Source organism: Acomys russatus, chromosome X (genome assembly GCF_903995435.1).
Source record: "Acomys russatus chromosome X, mAcoRus1.1, whole genome shotgun sequence".
Lineage (NCBI taxonomy): Eukaryota > Metazoa > Chordata > Mammalia > Rodentia > Muridae > Acomys > Acomys russatus.
This window is the reverse complement of record NC_067169.1, coordinates 383,813-401,430: the sequence shown is the minus strand read 5'-3', so window position 1 is coordinate 401,430 and position 17,618 is coordinate 383,813. Positions and strand designations below refer to the sequence as shown.

General features: G+C 39.6%; 1 protein-coding gene across 4 annotated transcripts in view; it reads right to left on the bottom strand.

Annotated features, from left to right (window-relative positions):
• Positions 1–13,018: 13,018 nt before the first annotated feature.
• Positions 13,019–17,618, bottom strand: part of Cdkl5 (cyclin dependent kinase like 5) — a 170,553-nt gene continuing 165,953 nt past the window's right edge. For 3 of the 4 annotated variants that reach the window (XM_051141721.1, XM_051141722.1, XM_051141720.1), the window contains 3 exons: positions 15,832–15,954; positions 14,495–14,614; positions 13,019–13,457 (listed from right to left, as the gene is read on the bottom strand). In XM_051141721.1, coding sequence (XP_050997678.1) covers positions 13,071–13,457; positions 14,495–14,614; positions 15,832–15,954 — 630 coding nt within the window. In that variant the 3' untranslated portion in view covers positions 13,019–13,070. The remainder of the gene's footprint in view (positions 13,458–14,494; positions 14,615–15,831; positions 15,955–17,618) is intronic. The other variant, XM_051141723.1, reaches the window with a different exon arrangement.

Genomic DNA, 17,618 nt, shown 5'->3' with positions numbered 1-17,618 from the left:
TGACTAGAGAGGACTGGAAGCAAGCACGCAGACATGAGTTAAGCAGAGGGGAACCTGTAAACAGCAACCAGCCAGCCAGCCAACTAGGCAAAGCTTCCCTCTCCTGGGATTGTTTTTGCCTTGAAAGGGTCTGGACTTTTCACCACAGGACCGAGGGATTTCAGGCTGGCTGGAGCTCCTTTTCATAAACTCTACTCTACAGCCCATTCAGCAGCTGTCCATCTCTGGTTTCCAGGAGATGAGTGCAAAGGGCAGGCTTGCATGTGTGTGTGGGCAGGGAGGTTTCCCTTGCATAGAGGAAGCCCGAAGGACTAGAATATATCACGCCGCCTTTACCGATGGCTACAGTTTTCTAAAAATTGACTACACTTAGAAAACAGCTGAAACAAGACATATCTGTGGCTACTGGGAGGACACCATGCTTTGTGGGAAGGGGTCAGGACTCCTGCCATAGAGGACTATGTGAGCATGGTTCAGTCAGTAAAGTGCCTGCTGTACAAGCATGAGGACTTCTAGACTCCATGTAAACAGTTAGGCATGGACAGGTATGGTGGAGTGAGCATGTCTTTAATCTCAGTTATTTGGATGGCAAAGGCAGGCAGAGCTCTTGAATCCGAGGCTAGCCTAGTCTATATAGCAGTTCCAAGCCAGCCAAGGCTACACAGTGAGACCCTGTCTAAAGAAAAAAAAAACAAAAAACCAAAAACAAGCCAGGCGTGGAGGGAACACACTTGGAAATCCCAGGACTAGGAGGCAGGCAGAAAGACAGGAGGGTTCCTAGAGCTTGCTGGACAGCAGTCTTGCCCAACCAGTGAGCTGCAGGTTCACTGAAGGACCCTGTCTCAAAAATAAAGTGAAGAGTGGTTGAGGAAGCCACCAGATAGATACTGACTTCTGTCCAAACACACACACACACACACACACACACACACACACACACACACGTTTCAAACCCTGGGATAAATGGCTGAGGTGCTTATTTTAACATATCAAAGAGGTTCTCTCTATATCCCTCAACCCCTACCAGGTCCTCCTGGCTGGCATACCCCACACCCTACCCTAAACTCTCAAGTCCAGGGGGCTGGGCTGCTCTTCCCTATAAATCTAACCATTTTAGTTGCCCAATCTCTTCATACCTTTGGATATTTCATCTGGTGTCCCTGCTCTCCTCACATGGCACAGCTTGGTCTGTCATGTCCACTGTAGGCTCTCCAAGATGTCCCTGCCTCTGGTGATACTCTCTCACTTATCTATAATAAACTTTCTCTTCCACCGTATCTAGGAGCAGTCATGTTCCTTTTCTTTTTCTTTCTTTCTATATTTTTAAAAATCAAACATATAAGCAGGAAAAAAATTAACCTATAGCATCTCTGGTAGACTTCTTCTCACCAACCTCTGCCTTGTCCACCCAAACATGCTTGTACAGCCATGCTGCCATTTTAATCCTCTTTAGGTAGGGATTGATCCATCACTCTCTGGCTGGAGTAGCCCATTTAATAGGGAGTCTGAATGACTACTGGTCTCCCTCTCATTTGCCATCTGTAGCTCAGGCTGGGTTTGAGGCCCTTCTTTGGGAGAGGCTGTTAACTGGGGTGAGGGTACACGAGGCATATGGGGAGAAGCTGAGAAGCTAGAGAATGCAGACCCTCCCAAGATAAGGTTCTGACCTCACAACACAGTGTATCCTTGGCTAGCAGCAGTGTTCTCTGAGAAACTTTCCATTTCTAGATATTAAGGAGGCTTACATGGACGCACACTAAAATGACCTTGGATGGCCAGGCTTGGTGCTTTACGTCTTTAACGCTACCACTTGGGAGACACAAACAGATGGATCTCTGTGAGTTCATGGCCCGGTCTGCAGAGCAAGCTCCAGGACAGCCAAGGCTACACAGTGAGGCGTAAATCAATTAGTAAGAATGGCCTTGGATGTCACATTCATTCTTAATGAATGGAACAACTTTTCAAAAGCCTCAGTGTTTTGGTTCCGTGTGTGTGTGTGTGTGTGTTTGCCCAATAACATTCCTGTTTTTAGAACATATGTACAAATCCATTTTGGACAAAATTACTGAAAGCAAAACCTTATCTAGGAGCTGGGTTAACTTTTCTCACCACACTGAGTAAGTTAGAGAAAATGGCAATAACTGAAGAGTACTGATCAGGGAATAAAATAATAAAATGGTCCAAGGCATGGATAAAGAGTCACCAAATAAAAATTCTTATCATAAATTTGTTTTGTAATAGTTTTATTAACTTCACGTAAGCAGTCCTTATTAATTTGAGGTGTATAATTCAATTACAATATATTCAGACTTGTGCAATTGTTACCACAAGTAACTTTGGACTATTCTCATCACCCCAGAGACAATCCTCCACCCATTAGCCATCATCTACCCTAGCCCTAGGTTACTTGAAACCTATTTCCTATTTGCATGTAGATTTTTTTTCCTATCCTGGGCATTTTCCCTCATAGGTGGAATCCTATGATATACAGTAGTTTGTGACTGGTTTCCTGTACTTATCATCATGTTTTTGACGCCCATGTGTTGGAGACGTACTTCTTCCTTTTTTGGTTATTATCATTCTGTGTAAGGTATTCTATTATTATTTATCCATCCATTTGGGTGGTTTCCACTTTGGATCTATTATGACTAATGCTGCTACATGAATATTTATCTGTTAAGTTTTTGCTTGGACATGTTTTATCTTGAGTACACTCAAAATCATTGGGTCACTTGGTGACTCTATGCTTATCCTTATGAAGACCTACTTTCCCAGGTGGCTATACTGTTTTCTGTTTCCAATAGCAAGGTATGAAGGTTTTAATCCCTCTACATCTTCAGCAACGTTTCTTGTCTTCCGTTAGAGCCATCCTAGAGTATGTATGAAGTAGCATTCTACGATTTTTAATTTTGCATTTCCCCAATAACCAATGCCGTTGAACATCTTTTCTAGTGACCATTTACATAATTTTGGAGAAACATCTATTCAGACCTTTTGCCCATTTAAAGATTTCAATTCACTAATTCATTAAGAGTTCTTTGTATATTCTACATACAATTCTCTTATTGCAAACATTTCTTCCATTCTGTTCTTCGTTGTTGTTATTGTCTTGGTTTAGTTTTGATATAGGATCTCATGATGTAGCCCTGGCTGGCCTGGAACTTGTAGAGATCCTTCTGCCTCTGCCTCCCAAGTTCTGGGACTATGGATATGTGTCACCAAACTTGGCCTTCTTTCTTTTTAAACATTCTCTTGGTGAAGTTCTTTGAAGCACAAAAATTCCAAATTTTAACAAAGTCCAACTTTCCTGTTTCTTCTTTTGGCGTATTATCTGAGAAACTACTGTCAAATCCAAGGTCAAGAATATGTACTCTTGTGTTTTCTTATAAAAGTTTTGAGATTATTTTTTTTTAAAAAAACTTTAAAAGTTTTACCTCCTGCTTTGTGAATGGTTATAAGGCAAAAGTCTAATTTTATTCTTTGCATGTTAATGTGCAGTTTTCTTGGTACCTTCTGTTGAAATTTTCCCCCATATTGAATGGTCTTTGTACTCTTGCCAAAGCCAACTAGCCCAAAATATGTGGGTTTAACTTCAGCTTCATAATTATATTACCTCATAGTCTTCATTACTGTAACATTTTAGGGAGTTGTGAAATTAGGACATGAAAGTCTTCCAATTCTGGTCTTTTTCAAGATTGTACTGGCTATTCTGGGTTCCTTAAGTTTCTAAATAAGTATAGCTATAAAGAAGCCAGCCAGAGCTTTCACAATGGAAAGTACTTACAGTTTCAGAATTTAATAAACAATGAGACACTAAGATCTGCAAAACATTTATCTGTAGGTAATTTGTTTTCAACAGTACACACATTACTTATTTCACTAAATTTGTGGCAGGAGATATATAAAAGAAAACTAGCATTAAAAGAAATTGGAAACCTAAAAGAAATTGGAAACCTAACAGAATCTTGCTACGAAACAAAAAAAGGTTGCAATATCATTTCTTTTAGGGGTGAATAATTCAATAAAAATATATAATGGAGCAAACTCACTAATATCTTAGCATGTTTTGTTTTTTTAGTACTAGACTTTGAGTTATACATGAAGGATTTTTTTTATGTTTTTGAGGCCTTAACTCAGGATTTTGTACATGCTAGGCAAATACTCTATCACTAAGTACACTCTGCAGCCTGCAGATCAAAACAAAACAAAACATTGTGGTAAAACACAACATTTTTTGTTTGTTTTTTGAGACAAGATTTCTCTGTGTTAGCCTTGGCTGTCCTGGACTCACTTTGTAGACCAGGCTGGCCTCGAACTCACAGGGATCTGCCTGCCTCTGCCTCCCGAGTGCTGTGATTAAAGGCGTGCACCACTACGCCTGGCAAAACACAACATTTTGCATACTTTTAATTAATCATGAAGCATTAAATAATGCTATTAAGAAAAAAATTAGAAGTGATCCTAGTACTTGATGTGGAAGGTTATATGGGCAAAGCGAAGGTATTTCAAAGTAGAGAAACTGCTATGAATCCAGTCTCAGAGCCAAGAAGACTGCATCTCATAAGTAAGCATTTGAATGAATGCTGACAGATGTACACTTCTTTGACCATGTGAGCTGTAGTGGTAGAGAACAACTGAAGAATAGCTTATAAGGGCTGCTGCTTCCCCTGGGATTCTAAGAACAGGCTCCAAAAAGTTGGACCCTTTTTTGACAACAGAGTTGATAGGAAGATTGGATTAAATACATGTACCTACTTAATGTACTAACCTTAGAGCTCTCTAGAGCGGGCTTTCAATATTCTGTGAAATTTCTTCTCAGTTTCTTTAAGCCTGGTGGTGTGTGTGTGTGTGTGTGTGTGTGTGTGTGTGTGTGTGTGTGTGTGAGTGTGTGTATGTATGTATACTGTGGAAACCAGAAGAAGACATCTGGATTTCTGGAGATGGAGTTTCAGGTAGTTGTGAGCTACCCAATGTGGGTCCGGGGAGCTAAACTCAGGGTCTCTGGAGGAACAGCAAGTGTTCTTAATGAGTAAGCCATCTTTCCAGTCTCCCTTCCCAGTTTCTTGGAACTATCAACTGAGACACAAACACAAAACATAATGTTATATTAGCTGATATTTACCAAAATTCTGTTACATGTTTGGCAGCATCTCATTAGAAGCTCACAACACGCCTACATTTAAAGGAAAAGAAACTGAGGCACAGGGAAGCTAAGTAAGTTTGCCTCAAGTCATGTCAGAGTTAAGTGATACATCCACTAAGGCTATCTAACCACTTCGCCAGCATGCCTAGATGGCCAATAAGTTGTGTCATTGAACTGTTTCATCTTTAAACCAGTCACTCCCAGATGAAAGATGTGATGGAAGATGGCACATGAACTGGTGTGAGCTTTTAGAAAAGACTGTTATACTGGACATGGTGGCTCATGTCTATAAAGATGGGAGGTGGAGGCAGGATGATCAGGAGTTCCAGATTATTCTTAGCTAACTGTGAGTTGAAGGATAGATACAGGAACTCTTTCCAAGATGAAACAAAACAACCAAATAGACAAACAAAATACACTTGACTCAGCTTTCATTTCTTAAGAAACAGGGTCCTCTGATCTCCACACACTTGCTGTGGCACAAACATGTCTATATTCAGACAGAGACAGACACATAGGATGAGTTTCATCTCTTACCCTCATTTACAGAACGATATATAATATTGGACTGACATATAAAGTACCACAAATTTGAGCTTTTTGTTCCCATGCTGAGCAGTACACAGTCATACCTCCATCTGGACTAGATGAGGTGTAGCCATTGTGCCTGTATTTTGCTTGTGTCTAGTAGCATCCTTTTTTGCTCGTAATAGTCCAGTCCTTTGTTTCAGGATAGTATGTACATTTGGCCTAAATCAGGCATCAGTCAATTATGCCTGGGCATATTATCTAGCTATTTCTGTGCTATATGTATAGAATTCTATGGGGCCACAGAACACTTACGGCACAGAGAGTCCATTTACTATTTGACCTGAGTTTGCCAACCCCTGCTCTACAACAAAAGGCAATCTTCAAGAGCTGACCATTTTTCTTTCTTTGTAGCATTAAGCATGCCAGGTTAGAATCTCTGTTTATCCTCAAATATCCAAGTGAGCACCAAACAAACTATATAAATGACAACACTCAAATGTGAAAGAAACCAAAGTTTTCACAATGCCAGGAGGGGAAAAGAACTTTATAAATAGAAAAAAAAAATCATTAAGTAACAGGATTTGCTTTGCTTTACATTAATTTCTTTCCTCTAAATTGATTACAACTTCAAAGGCCCATTGCCCTTCATTTGAATTCGAACATGTTCTTGTTTACAAAGAAAGAACTAAAATGGAGCTGCTTGCTATTCAAAGGCAAGAAGGACCACAGTGCTCAAGATTGGGAAAGCCTGGCAGTCACATCAGTCAGTGCAAAATCTGCATTTTATTAAAGACATGTGGGAAGATCCATTCAAAAATACATTGTGCTCAGTAAAAATTAACCATTTCATGCTGTTAATGAAGGTTACCACGGAGTAGATATTTGTAGAATATGTACAGCAACAATAGAAATTTTACAGAAGTTTAGAATGGAATACATGCCAGAAAAAACTTGATAAGATGTACCAACACATGATACAAAGAGTTATAGAAACACTTTACAAATGGTTCATAATTAGCTTGTGAGGAGTTTTAAGTATTCAACACTTTAAATTCAGTTTGGATTCAAAAATTAAAAAGATTAACAACCACATCACACCCTTGCCACAGTAAAAAGTATGGATTACACTTTATATAATGGATTATAAAGTCTGTGCAATTAAGAATGTCCACTGATTTCTTCATCTACCAAACATCAGCTGGCATATCCCTCTGGCTTATCCCTATTTGTGTTTTTAAGAATGAACAGGGGTCTCAGTGTCACCCTGTCCTGTGCCTTTCCAGAATACCCTCTTCAAACTTAGTAAAGATTGAAAAAGCTCTAATACTTATCTAAGTATATACAGAATAACTACCTGAATTCTGAATGGCACAAAGCAATTCTTGGAGATCGAACTCTGGGGTAACTATTTTGTTTGGCTTAATTGTCTCTGTTCATCAATGCAAGTGTACAGTGAGAATTTACTTCTTTCTCTCCCCACATTTGCCTGCTTCTCCCCCAGCCCAACTCCATCACTGACCAAAGAGTAAACAAGGAGAGGGCGAGGGACTGGTGACTATAACCCACGGATCCTCCCTAGGGAACATAGATTTTCTGCAAGCTTTACTTTCCACTTTTGGAAAACTGAAGCCAGTGGAGAATATACACATTCTCCACGAGGAAAAGCATTGTTGTCTTTCTCCTGAAACTCTACTGAGTTTAACTAGAGCATTGGATGATTCTGGCAATAAACACTTTAATCCCCCAACAGGGACAAAAGTCAAGGCATCTACCTTTTCGATTCCTGGGTTTCTTCTGATTAGACCTGAAGCACAGCGCTAGGACAAGCTTGTCTATGCCAGAAATGAATCCCACCAGCCTTCTGGGAAGGGAAATTCCCCCACCAAAGGAAGTCTTGAGGGATTCTCAGCAGGTCTGCCAAACAGGAGGGGACACGTAGGGATACATAAGGCCTCTTTCTCCCTGATACTCTGCCTGGGAAGAGCAGCAAACAAGGCAACTTCTAATCTTTATACAACACTGAGACTGATTTCAGATTCCCAAGGAGGACCAATTGGACCGAGGATCAAAGAGGGCAGAGAGAGCCTACCCTCATGAGAAATGAAGAACGTTAGAAGTGAAACCAGTTTCACCTCTACAGTTCTGCTGCAGGCCCTACAAATTCAGTGTACAGACTATGACAGTTATTTTATTTTTTTTTTCTGGCAAAACAAGAGACAGCCCTCCCTTAAATGTGGGAGTAAACAGTTGAATGAAAATACAAGGCAGGTCAGGATCATATTTAACAGCCTACAGTAAATAGAAAGAAAGGTGGGTCATGCCCAGAGAAGAAAAAGGTGGAGTAGGGACCAGGCCAATGCTGATGAATTAACAAAGAACTGTGGGCAGCAATGATTGGTGTAAGTAAGTGGTTTTCACAAAGTCTACCATCTTGTCTAGTAAATTGAATTAAAAAAAATTACATAGGCAATAGGGCCAGAGTTTCCTAGCCACTTAGCTTTTCCCTTCAGGTGTATACAGACAGATAAGGGGCTTCATTTTCCTGCATGGCTCCTCATTCATAGTTTCTAAGATTGAATTTTTTTATCAGTTTAACCAGACCTCAAGATAGTCTAGATTCCAGCTGGTAAAGAAGCAAAAGAGAAAACCACAACCATTTGTAAGTCTGGATTTTTTGTTTGTTTGTTTGTTTGTTTATTTTCTGGTAGTCTGGCCTTTTACAACTTGGTAGGGACTTTCTCCTAAGAGTCTGGTCCTGGGAATTAATGACAATTGTACTGTCTTTTTCTTCAATCTCTTTTTAAAGAAAGCAGAACTGTTATTTCTTAAGCTATAAATAAGTTTCAATGAACTTTTATTAGGATGAACTAAAGGAGGCAAGGAAATATCGAACTGCTTTCTGACTTGCATTAGTGAAACACACCATAGTCTCAGGTCACAGAAGTAGGCATCTGTGGATCTTCATACCCATATAGTGGAGTTCGATAGCCAACTCTAACACGGTAGGCAATGAACTTCTAAATGAAAAAGCAATGGCATCCAGAACATAGGTTCTGAGCACAAGAGATGTGAGTTTTGCTGCATCCTAGCTGAACTCCAGCAGTGAATTCCAATAAACTACTTATTGTCCTTGCCAAAAGTTCTGAGACCACTGAGACCTAGGTGAACACAATGGACAAAGCCTTCTACATACTGGAAAAGTAACCCTCTGGCCTTTGAAAAAAATATACACATATGAGATATTCTCAATACATGGCTAGAAGAAAATAAATGGCTTTTTTCCTTATTTACTCTAAAGACTAGTTTAAGTGAGGATACTATGATATCAACTAAGAGGTACTGGGAAGGGAAAATGGGATAGCATTTCCTAGTGGAGTCCACTAGTTCTCTGATTAGCAACATGCTAAACTGGCTAACTCTACAACCACAACATACTTTTATAATACACAGCATGACTAGAGACTGACCAACATAGGTCTGCTTAGAATTAAAGTATACAACTGCATATGGTGAGTCTTTAAGCATGTTTTAAAACAGATTTAACCAAAGCATACAGCACAATACTTCTAGAATAGCCACATCACAACCACCAATAAAGAGTTTTGCTTCTAATCAGTCTGCCATATGCTAATATTTGTAAAGAGCTATTAAATGACTTGATTAAAAAATGAAGACATTTTCTTTCGGTAGACACAGCTGAAAGCCATGATGCCTTTGAGCAGTTGGTAAAAATCATGCCAATCTGCCAGGCTGTTGCTTGCTTCTAAATATAAGCCTCGTGGCTAAGAAAGATTTTTCTAAGGATGCTAACCTAGAATTTAAGTTCTCAAACATATATAAAGTAACTCTGGTTTCCTCTCAAAGTATGCACCTTTTAGCAGGTCCAAGAGAATGGAAATGAACAATAGGGTTGCAAGGATTTGAGAATAGTGGTGGAGGAGTCTTAAAAAGAATATGATGTTGAGGAATGCACTCATGCAGTTACGTAGCCTGGAAAGTCCATGGCCAGAGGCAAATCCTGCAGTGGTTGGCCTGGAATGATCTCTGGCAGTACTTCTTAACCTTGGCACTAGTTATGGGTTGGAACATTCTGGAGGATGCCTAGCAACATCCCTGACCTCTACCCACTAGATGCTGGTAGCAGCCCATGACAATGAAATGTCTCCAGACATTGTCAAATGTGCCCTGGGGGACAAAACTGCCCCATGGCTGAGAAGTGCTGTTGTAGAGACAGCTCACTTGAGCCTTTTGGCATTGGGGCACTCTCTTCTGTTCTTGGCCTCTAGAGAGAGTCCTATACTTTAGTCAAGACTGAACAAAAATCAGTTAAAATTTACTTAGAACTTCAGAGAAGAAAAAGAGGATGATACAGAAGTGAAAATAGAGAAAACAGTGAAACCAAGATTCTTTTCAAAAGTATATCAGGAATAATTTCTAACACAAAGTACTTCATAAGCCTTCAATTCAACCTTTGTGTCCTTTAGGGTGTCAGGGCAGATAACAGAACATGTATGTCATCAATTTCCCCTCCTAAAGAAAATGTGGGGGGTTTGAGACTTTCATTCAACTCTTTCCTGCCATGGATGACATATTTTGAGGCCAATGAATGACCAACCAGAGGGGGAAATGACAGTTAAAAGCTAAGAGAGGGCCCATTAGATCTGAGAGGAAATGTTACTGCCCCCAACTGTGAGCAGGAAGAGAATGAATGGGATTGTAGATTCACTTACAGCCTATTGAGGATCAAGGAAAAGTCAGAACAGACAAGAGCTAAGAAGAGGATAAAAGAGCTAGCTCAGAAACACTAGTTGAAAACATTGTGGCTATTTTCTGGCTCAAATCTGGGAATGTAGGAAAAGTAAGTATTGACTTCATCAGTTAGGATTAGTTTGCTCTAGGTAGAAGGCAATTATTCTAGCCCTTCTTTAAAGAACCATCACGAGTATAAATGTTCTGCAAACATCTGAGATCCCGGTGTTAGCAAAGATGACAACATGGGAAACCAGCCCCTTGATGATGACAGCCACGAATGCCACAGCATGGCAATGGGACCTCACAGTTCCTAAGCACACAGCACAGTGAGAAGTCTTTCCAGAGGAAACAAAATGTAGTTTCTGGTTTGCAGGGGGCAGGGGGCAAGGGGATACAAAGTACAGATCTAATATGATCTAGTATGAAAAAGAAGAGTTAAATATATACCCTTTTAGTGTCACTATATCCAGGCAAAAACTGCTGAGGGTCTACCTCACTTGGATAATTGAAGACTTGCCTGGGAAAAGCCAGAATTCAGAACTACCCAGACAGTACTGAACTGGGAACAGAAACGAGATAGGAAAAGAACTCAAGAGCATGCAAAATGAATCAAATTGTTTCCATGATAGTACCCAGTTGAGTTTCATTTTAGTGCCTATTATACTTAGTAAAATTAAATAAAAAGCACCTTAAAATGACCTCTATATATAATCAATACACATCATTATAGTATTTATATAAATACGCAATATGCACACAATTTAAGCTTCAAAGAATCTACGACCTTTATAATCTTCATAATCATCAGTGCTATGATTCTGAAATCTCAGGGAAGGGTTAACAGTAACTCAACATATTTCAGTGACAGCTGACTTTATTTGAGAACTGACACTCTCAGAATTCTGGAACAAGTAGTAAATACTGAAAAGTTACCTCTCTGAGGGATGGGAGTGATCTCTAAAAGTCTTATTGCTAAGAGACTACTTTCAAAACTCTATGACTATTGATAGATGATGGTGTTGAGGTGGGGGTTTTTTTTGTTTGTTTTTTGTCTTTTTGTTTTGTCAAAGATGGTTCAGAGACAGGGGTCTGGCTTGTTGGCCAGAGGCCTTGATGATACTTGATACTAATTCAGGAGTTGAAAGTGATCATACGAGGGAAGGATAAGTCCTGTTCTTATGGACGGAATGTATTTATATACAAGTGTACATGATGACCTTGTTACAAATGGACAGTCCCAGGAAGGAAAAAAAGAATATAACAATTTTTTCTACATCTGAAATTGCTTCAGGAGCCTTTTAAATATATTAGAAGAGCAACAACAACAACAACAACAAAGCATTTAGAAGAAGAAATGCCATAGATGTAGCTCATATCCCACCTGGAGGCAAGAGGCTCCAGGAGGGCGGACAGCATTCAGGAGCATAAAGCTGGTTTGCAAGCTCCGCAGACAGGTGCCTCTTACAACCTCACAAGAAGGAATGTTCACTGGCAAATCTTTGGTCTACACTCTAACACTAATGCTAAGTAGAAGAGCTCATTCTCTGTAAGGACCCATAAGCACCACTTCTGCCTGTCTTCTCTCATGTGCAAGTTAATGTCCCTGGACACAAATGAGAGAGCCAAGTATCTGAGGACAGAAGTGAGGTCTGCTGGGATCCTTTCTGGCTTATCCAACCTTCTTCTCCTGTGGGCCTGGAAAGAGAGGCTGCATTTGTCTGCTACCAAGGATCATGTCTAGAGGCTACTGCTGGGGCCAAAAAGGTGAGCAAAGTTCATAACTGTTACAGTACATGTAGCCACAATTCAACTCCCTTTATTGTAAGTATAATACTCACTTCATATCACAAATGTATAAAAATATGGCAGATAGTGTCATAACGATACTTTCTTTAAATGAATATATTTATAAAACAGACAGTTATTTACCATATATATATTTATATAGAGAATAAAATACTCCTGATGCAATATATAAATGTTACTGTTTAGTTTTTATAGAAACTACCGTAGCTGTCCCACTGCTTCACAATGTTCCAAACAGCTCAAAATAACTTTACATTATAACGTAAAAGGTATGATTATAACAGTACAATATTAATTATAAATAAATGTTACAAATCCTATCAAATATGGAAGCTTAGAAAACAATTTAAGACATACAGTTCATCTGCTAACCCTTCAAAGGGATACTCCTAGATTATGATAAACCCCACATTTAGTCTAGTCAGAAAAAAATATGTGGTAAGGGCATCGGTCAAAATGAATTTTTCTATCCCTCACAGCCAGGACATACCCCGACTTCCCCAAGTTCAACAGAGATTGCACTAAAGCTGGAATGTAACGGGGAGAAACTGGCAAGAATTTCTTCTTCCTCAATGGCACACTCTATCCATTCTCACACAAGACCTGTGGGGAGTAGTGATCCCTAAGGAACTCCCGTGGCTCTAAGATCCCTGACTAGCATTTGTGGCTTTGAGGAGCCAGATGGCCCCCCTCACACACAATATTGCACACACCTTCATAAAGCTGAAAATACTGGCTTACTACCCTGGCCCAACCCATTTCCCAACCCACCCTGAACCCTCCCCTCCCAACTGGCTTGTCTTCCCCCCTCAAAACACACCCTCCATCCCAGCATAAATTACAAGGCTGTCTCTTTTAAATCATTCAGATTTGGCATTCGTGAGCGATTTGTTCTGTTATAAGGGTGCCCGTTTGGCCCACTCTTGGCACCCAGCTGTTCAGAATAGGAAGGCCCCTCTGTGGCACTCCTGCTCACAGAGGACACGTGCCAACCAGGATCCATCTGACCTGGAAGCTGAAGGGCTGGTCTGCCCTTTGGTGTAGGCTCTTGTCGGATGTTGCTGCTCCCACCTGAGGCCTGACTCAGGGAATGAATCCGAATTTCTGAGAAGGAATTTTTGGTTTGTTGAGCTGTTAAGGGCTGGAAACGAGGATCTGAAGAGGCCGGATGATTGGTCGATGAAGAGAGATGCAACAACTTGCGAAGGGATTTTAGCGGTTGGCTCTGAAAGAAAGATTATGGTGTCCATCAGGCTCCCCAGAGCTCTGTATTCCTACTTTGAGTAAGCATACAAAAATTTAGGATATCTGGTTCTCTATGCCCCCTTTACCATCCAAGCAGATTATGCTATATGTACAAAATATAAATGGCCAGGCAAAGAGAATGGCAATTTTGGGGAAGTCCTGTTTATAGCTCCATGTATCAAATTATAGTGAAACAAGTCAGATCTATAATCCTAGCATGTGGGACATAAAGCTAGGAGGCCAGTTTGGGTTACACAGCAAACTACAGGCCAAACTGGACTAACTGATAAAATGCTTTCTTAAGAAAAAAAGAAAAAGAATAAAACAAAAAACCTCTAAAAAGTAGAGCCACTGCTTCTTATTCATAAAACTTTGTTTCAAATAAACATGGTAGATTAGGTCACTATATTTATTATAGAGTATTAAAGAAATGTAATACTGAAACATTTCCAATTAAAGTAGCTGTTTAAAACAGATACTTCGGTTCCTTGAAAAAATTACTAAAGCTCTCCATTAAGGCAGGTAAATATAACCCCATGTTACTGTATAATATGCAGTTCCTAATAAAAGCGTTTGCTTGTCTTTATTAAAAAAAAACAGTTTGGATTTCAGAAGTTAAAAATATTCTTTCAGGAAAGTTTCTACTATCTGGCTTTCAGGGGCCCATTTGTATGCTACCATCTTTAAGGTAACCTTAATCGTCTCATGATCTCGGCTCATTCTCACCAATATTCCACAGCATACCTGAGCTGTAGCCCTACTTGTGGGTGAGGACTATTTCTGCTTCATCTTCCCACATTGTTCCCCTGCCCTCCACAGCTAGGTGAAGGATAGTAGAGGCCCGCTTTCTTCCAAGTGGGAAAGGGATCACTGATGCAGGATTCATTCTGACTTGCAAAATGGATCACAGCTATTCATTAGGCCCTATTTGGGGGAAGCTATTTTTTTCTTCCTTGCCTTCCCATCCCAGGACACACTGTAGCCTGAAAATCTGGGAATGACCTTGGCCGTACTCACCTGGGTCTGTAGATCAGAGAGCTTCTCAGGTCTCCACTCCTTTGGTCTGCTGCTTGCAGTGCTAGAAGAGTGAATGGCTTTCTGCAAGGTCAACAGATCGGGACCATCAGTGTTGGGCACCTAGAGGGAAAGATGGAGAAGGATTCAAAAAGCACACCAATAACCCTAATTAAGATATATGACCATACCCAAGAGGAGACCCAAACTGAAAAGTAAACTGAACTAAACCAAAATTCAAAAGAGAGAGAGTGAGAGAGGAAAAAAAAAAAAAAAAAAAAAACCAAAAGACCCAGTAAGTAAACCAAAACTCTCCAAATGTTCATGATGCAAGTGCTGCTAGTTAAACTCTGCTGCCTTCTTAAGAATTTTCCCTGTGTTAGGAAAAATTGGCAGACATCATGCAGCTTGGTTAAAACCTTAACCCCTAAAGCATTCCCATGCTGTTAGTTTCAGTAGCTGTAAGAGAGAGCAGTTAAAAGTAGGCTGGACCAGGAACTGCTGTTGTAGTTAGGTTATGAACCAGTTCAATAAAACAAAAACAAAAACACAATTTCATGCTGGGAATATGATGCAAACTCTATTTGATGCTGCCAAAGAAGTCTACGGGGCTTTCAAGGAGAAAGAAGTGGGAAGGTATGGTTTGAATCATAGTCTCAAACCACTGCCCACTAAATCTGGGTCTGGCATTGTACACTTAGAAACTGCTGGAAATTTATGCTATGAATTCCAAGTGAAGGAATGCAATTGGTTTATTCAATTACTTTAGTGGACAAAGGGGAGTTGTGCCAAATGCCAAGCAAAAGCCATGGCTTCACACATAATAACTAGCAAAAGCTAGAGGCAGGTAAGGAAAGAGCAAATTATTAACTAGCACAAGCTGCTTTTTTCATGGAGCCTGCTAGCTCAATTAATTTGGTCAATTCGAACTTGGTTTCAAAGAGACAAACTGCCAACCAAATGGTAACAAAGTCCATGCAGTGAGCCAAGTACAAAGACATTTGTTGACTGTAAATGTTAGTCAGATTCTTTACAGGAATTAAAGGACTTCAAGAATGCCATCTGCCAATAATTGACTAATCAGTCCATCCAAACCAGACTTACTAGTTTGTTTAGTAGGCTTATGCGTCAACATCTTTAACTGATGCAGAAAACCCAGAATATATACACAATATATATGTATTATATATCCATATATCCCAGTGAATTTATGGAACTGGCTCAGGTACTTAACTAGCACAAAGAGAATATGACCCCATGAAAATAAGACATGCTGTTGTCATCAGTAAAACAAGTTTACTGGAGCAGTTTTCAGGGCTACTATACATAAAAACGGGTACCATGGGTGGAGTGACTAGAGGAAGCTTTTTCAAAGAAGAACTATGCTTTAAATGATTCTTTGAATTAAAAAGAGGAAAGAGGGATTTCTTGATGCTTGGATTCTCTCCGTTGGTGGAGTCTATCTGTAATATAAGATACAAATGAGCTAATTGCAAAAAAATTAAGTAAAATAAATAGGTGCTTTAATTGAAACTACTAGCTCTTGGTAGCCTTCAAATGATTAAATATTAACAGTTATGAAAAGAATCTCTGTGCTACGCATCTAGAAAGATTATCTCTTATTTTTTACCTGGAAACAATAATATAAGTCTAGATAAGTACAGATTTTTTCACAGCCTAGACCTTGGTTAATGAGCAATAGTCCAAGGGTGCCTGGAGACCTTTAGGTATCTGTTTATTTAAGAATTTCTTTATTATCAAATATAAGACTATTATGAAGAACTGTGCTTAATGTTTTACTGATAAACTTCAGCCATTTCCTAATTATTAAGACTTTAGTAACTAAGAGATTTTACCTCAGGGGTTATTTATTAGAAAAGAAAATATACTTTAAGTTCTTTTGAACAATAACTTCTCCTTCTCTTCCTCCTCCTCCTCCTTCTTTTCGTTTTTTTCTTTTTTTTTTTTTTTTTTTTTGAGACAGGGTTTCTCTGTGTAGCCCTAGCTATCCTAGAACTCACAGAGATCCACCTGCTTCTGCCTCCCCAAGTGCAGTGATTACAGGCATGTGCCACTGCACCCAGCTTTTTTTGAACTTCTTGGTCAATAATCTTGAGTCCGTAAATATCATTTGAGAGAGGATTACCACTATTGTGGGATATTACACTAATGAAGCAGCTCTATTGTACAGTTAGAAATATTTACCTCATTTAGAACATCTGGCACAATTCAGAATTCTGGCTTTCAAGCAAGGAGATAGAAGTTTCATCTTCAGGGCAGGTAAGATGGATCAGTGGGGCACTTAGCAACCTGAGTTTTACTCCCAGAACCCACATAAAAGTCAAAGGGGGACCTGTGCACTCATCCTCCACATCATGCACACACAATATTTTTTAAAAGTCCAATATTTCTCTTGAACTGTCATTTTGAGTTGAGATACGAAGTAAGATACAATTACCAAGCTGGCAAAGTCACCACATGCTCTCAGGGCTTGTGTGACTCCTGGGATACAGAAACAAATCCAGATTCCCCAAGGGAGCTCCCAGACTTGCTGGAGTCAAAGCAGGCACTTTTACAACACAGAATTAGTTTTGGTACCATTTTTGGCTACCTCAATGGTCAGAGAACAGAGATGTCCAGAAATGCAGTAAGATCATCTTTTTATTGGTATGTATGAAGATATCTGTGTAACATCTGAATTTTCCTGTTTTCATAACAGAAGCCCTGAATCAGGTGAAGCCAGGTTTAGTCCTTAAAACTCTATGTGACTTTGGACAGGTCACCACTTGCCTGGCTCAGCTCCTAATCTAGTAAACTAGATTTAGGATCCACATCAGCTATAGTATGTTCATCTGGCTTCAGATTTCAGTTTCTTGGAATCTTATGTAAAGGTTTCAATCCCATCAATTTTTTTTGTTTGCTCTACTTAGTTTTCTATTTACAGAACTTTAGAAAGTAAAAACAAGTTCCCTTCAGCTACATTTGAATGTTCAGTCAAAGAAAGTCGAGTTAAGCTAATGCCAGGCCTCCATGCCTGAGGTCTGGCACTCTGTATGTAGCAGTCTTTCTAAATCTGACTCTAGATTCCAAAGCCCTTACATTTTTTTTCCTTAGTTAAAAAATGGAG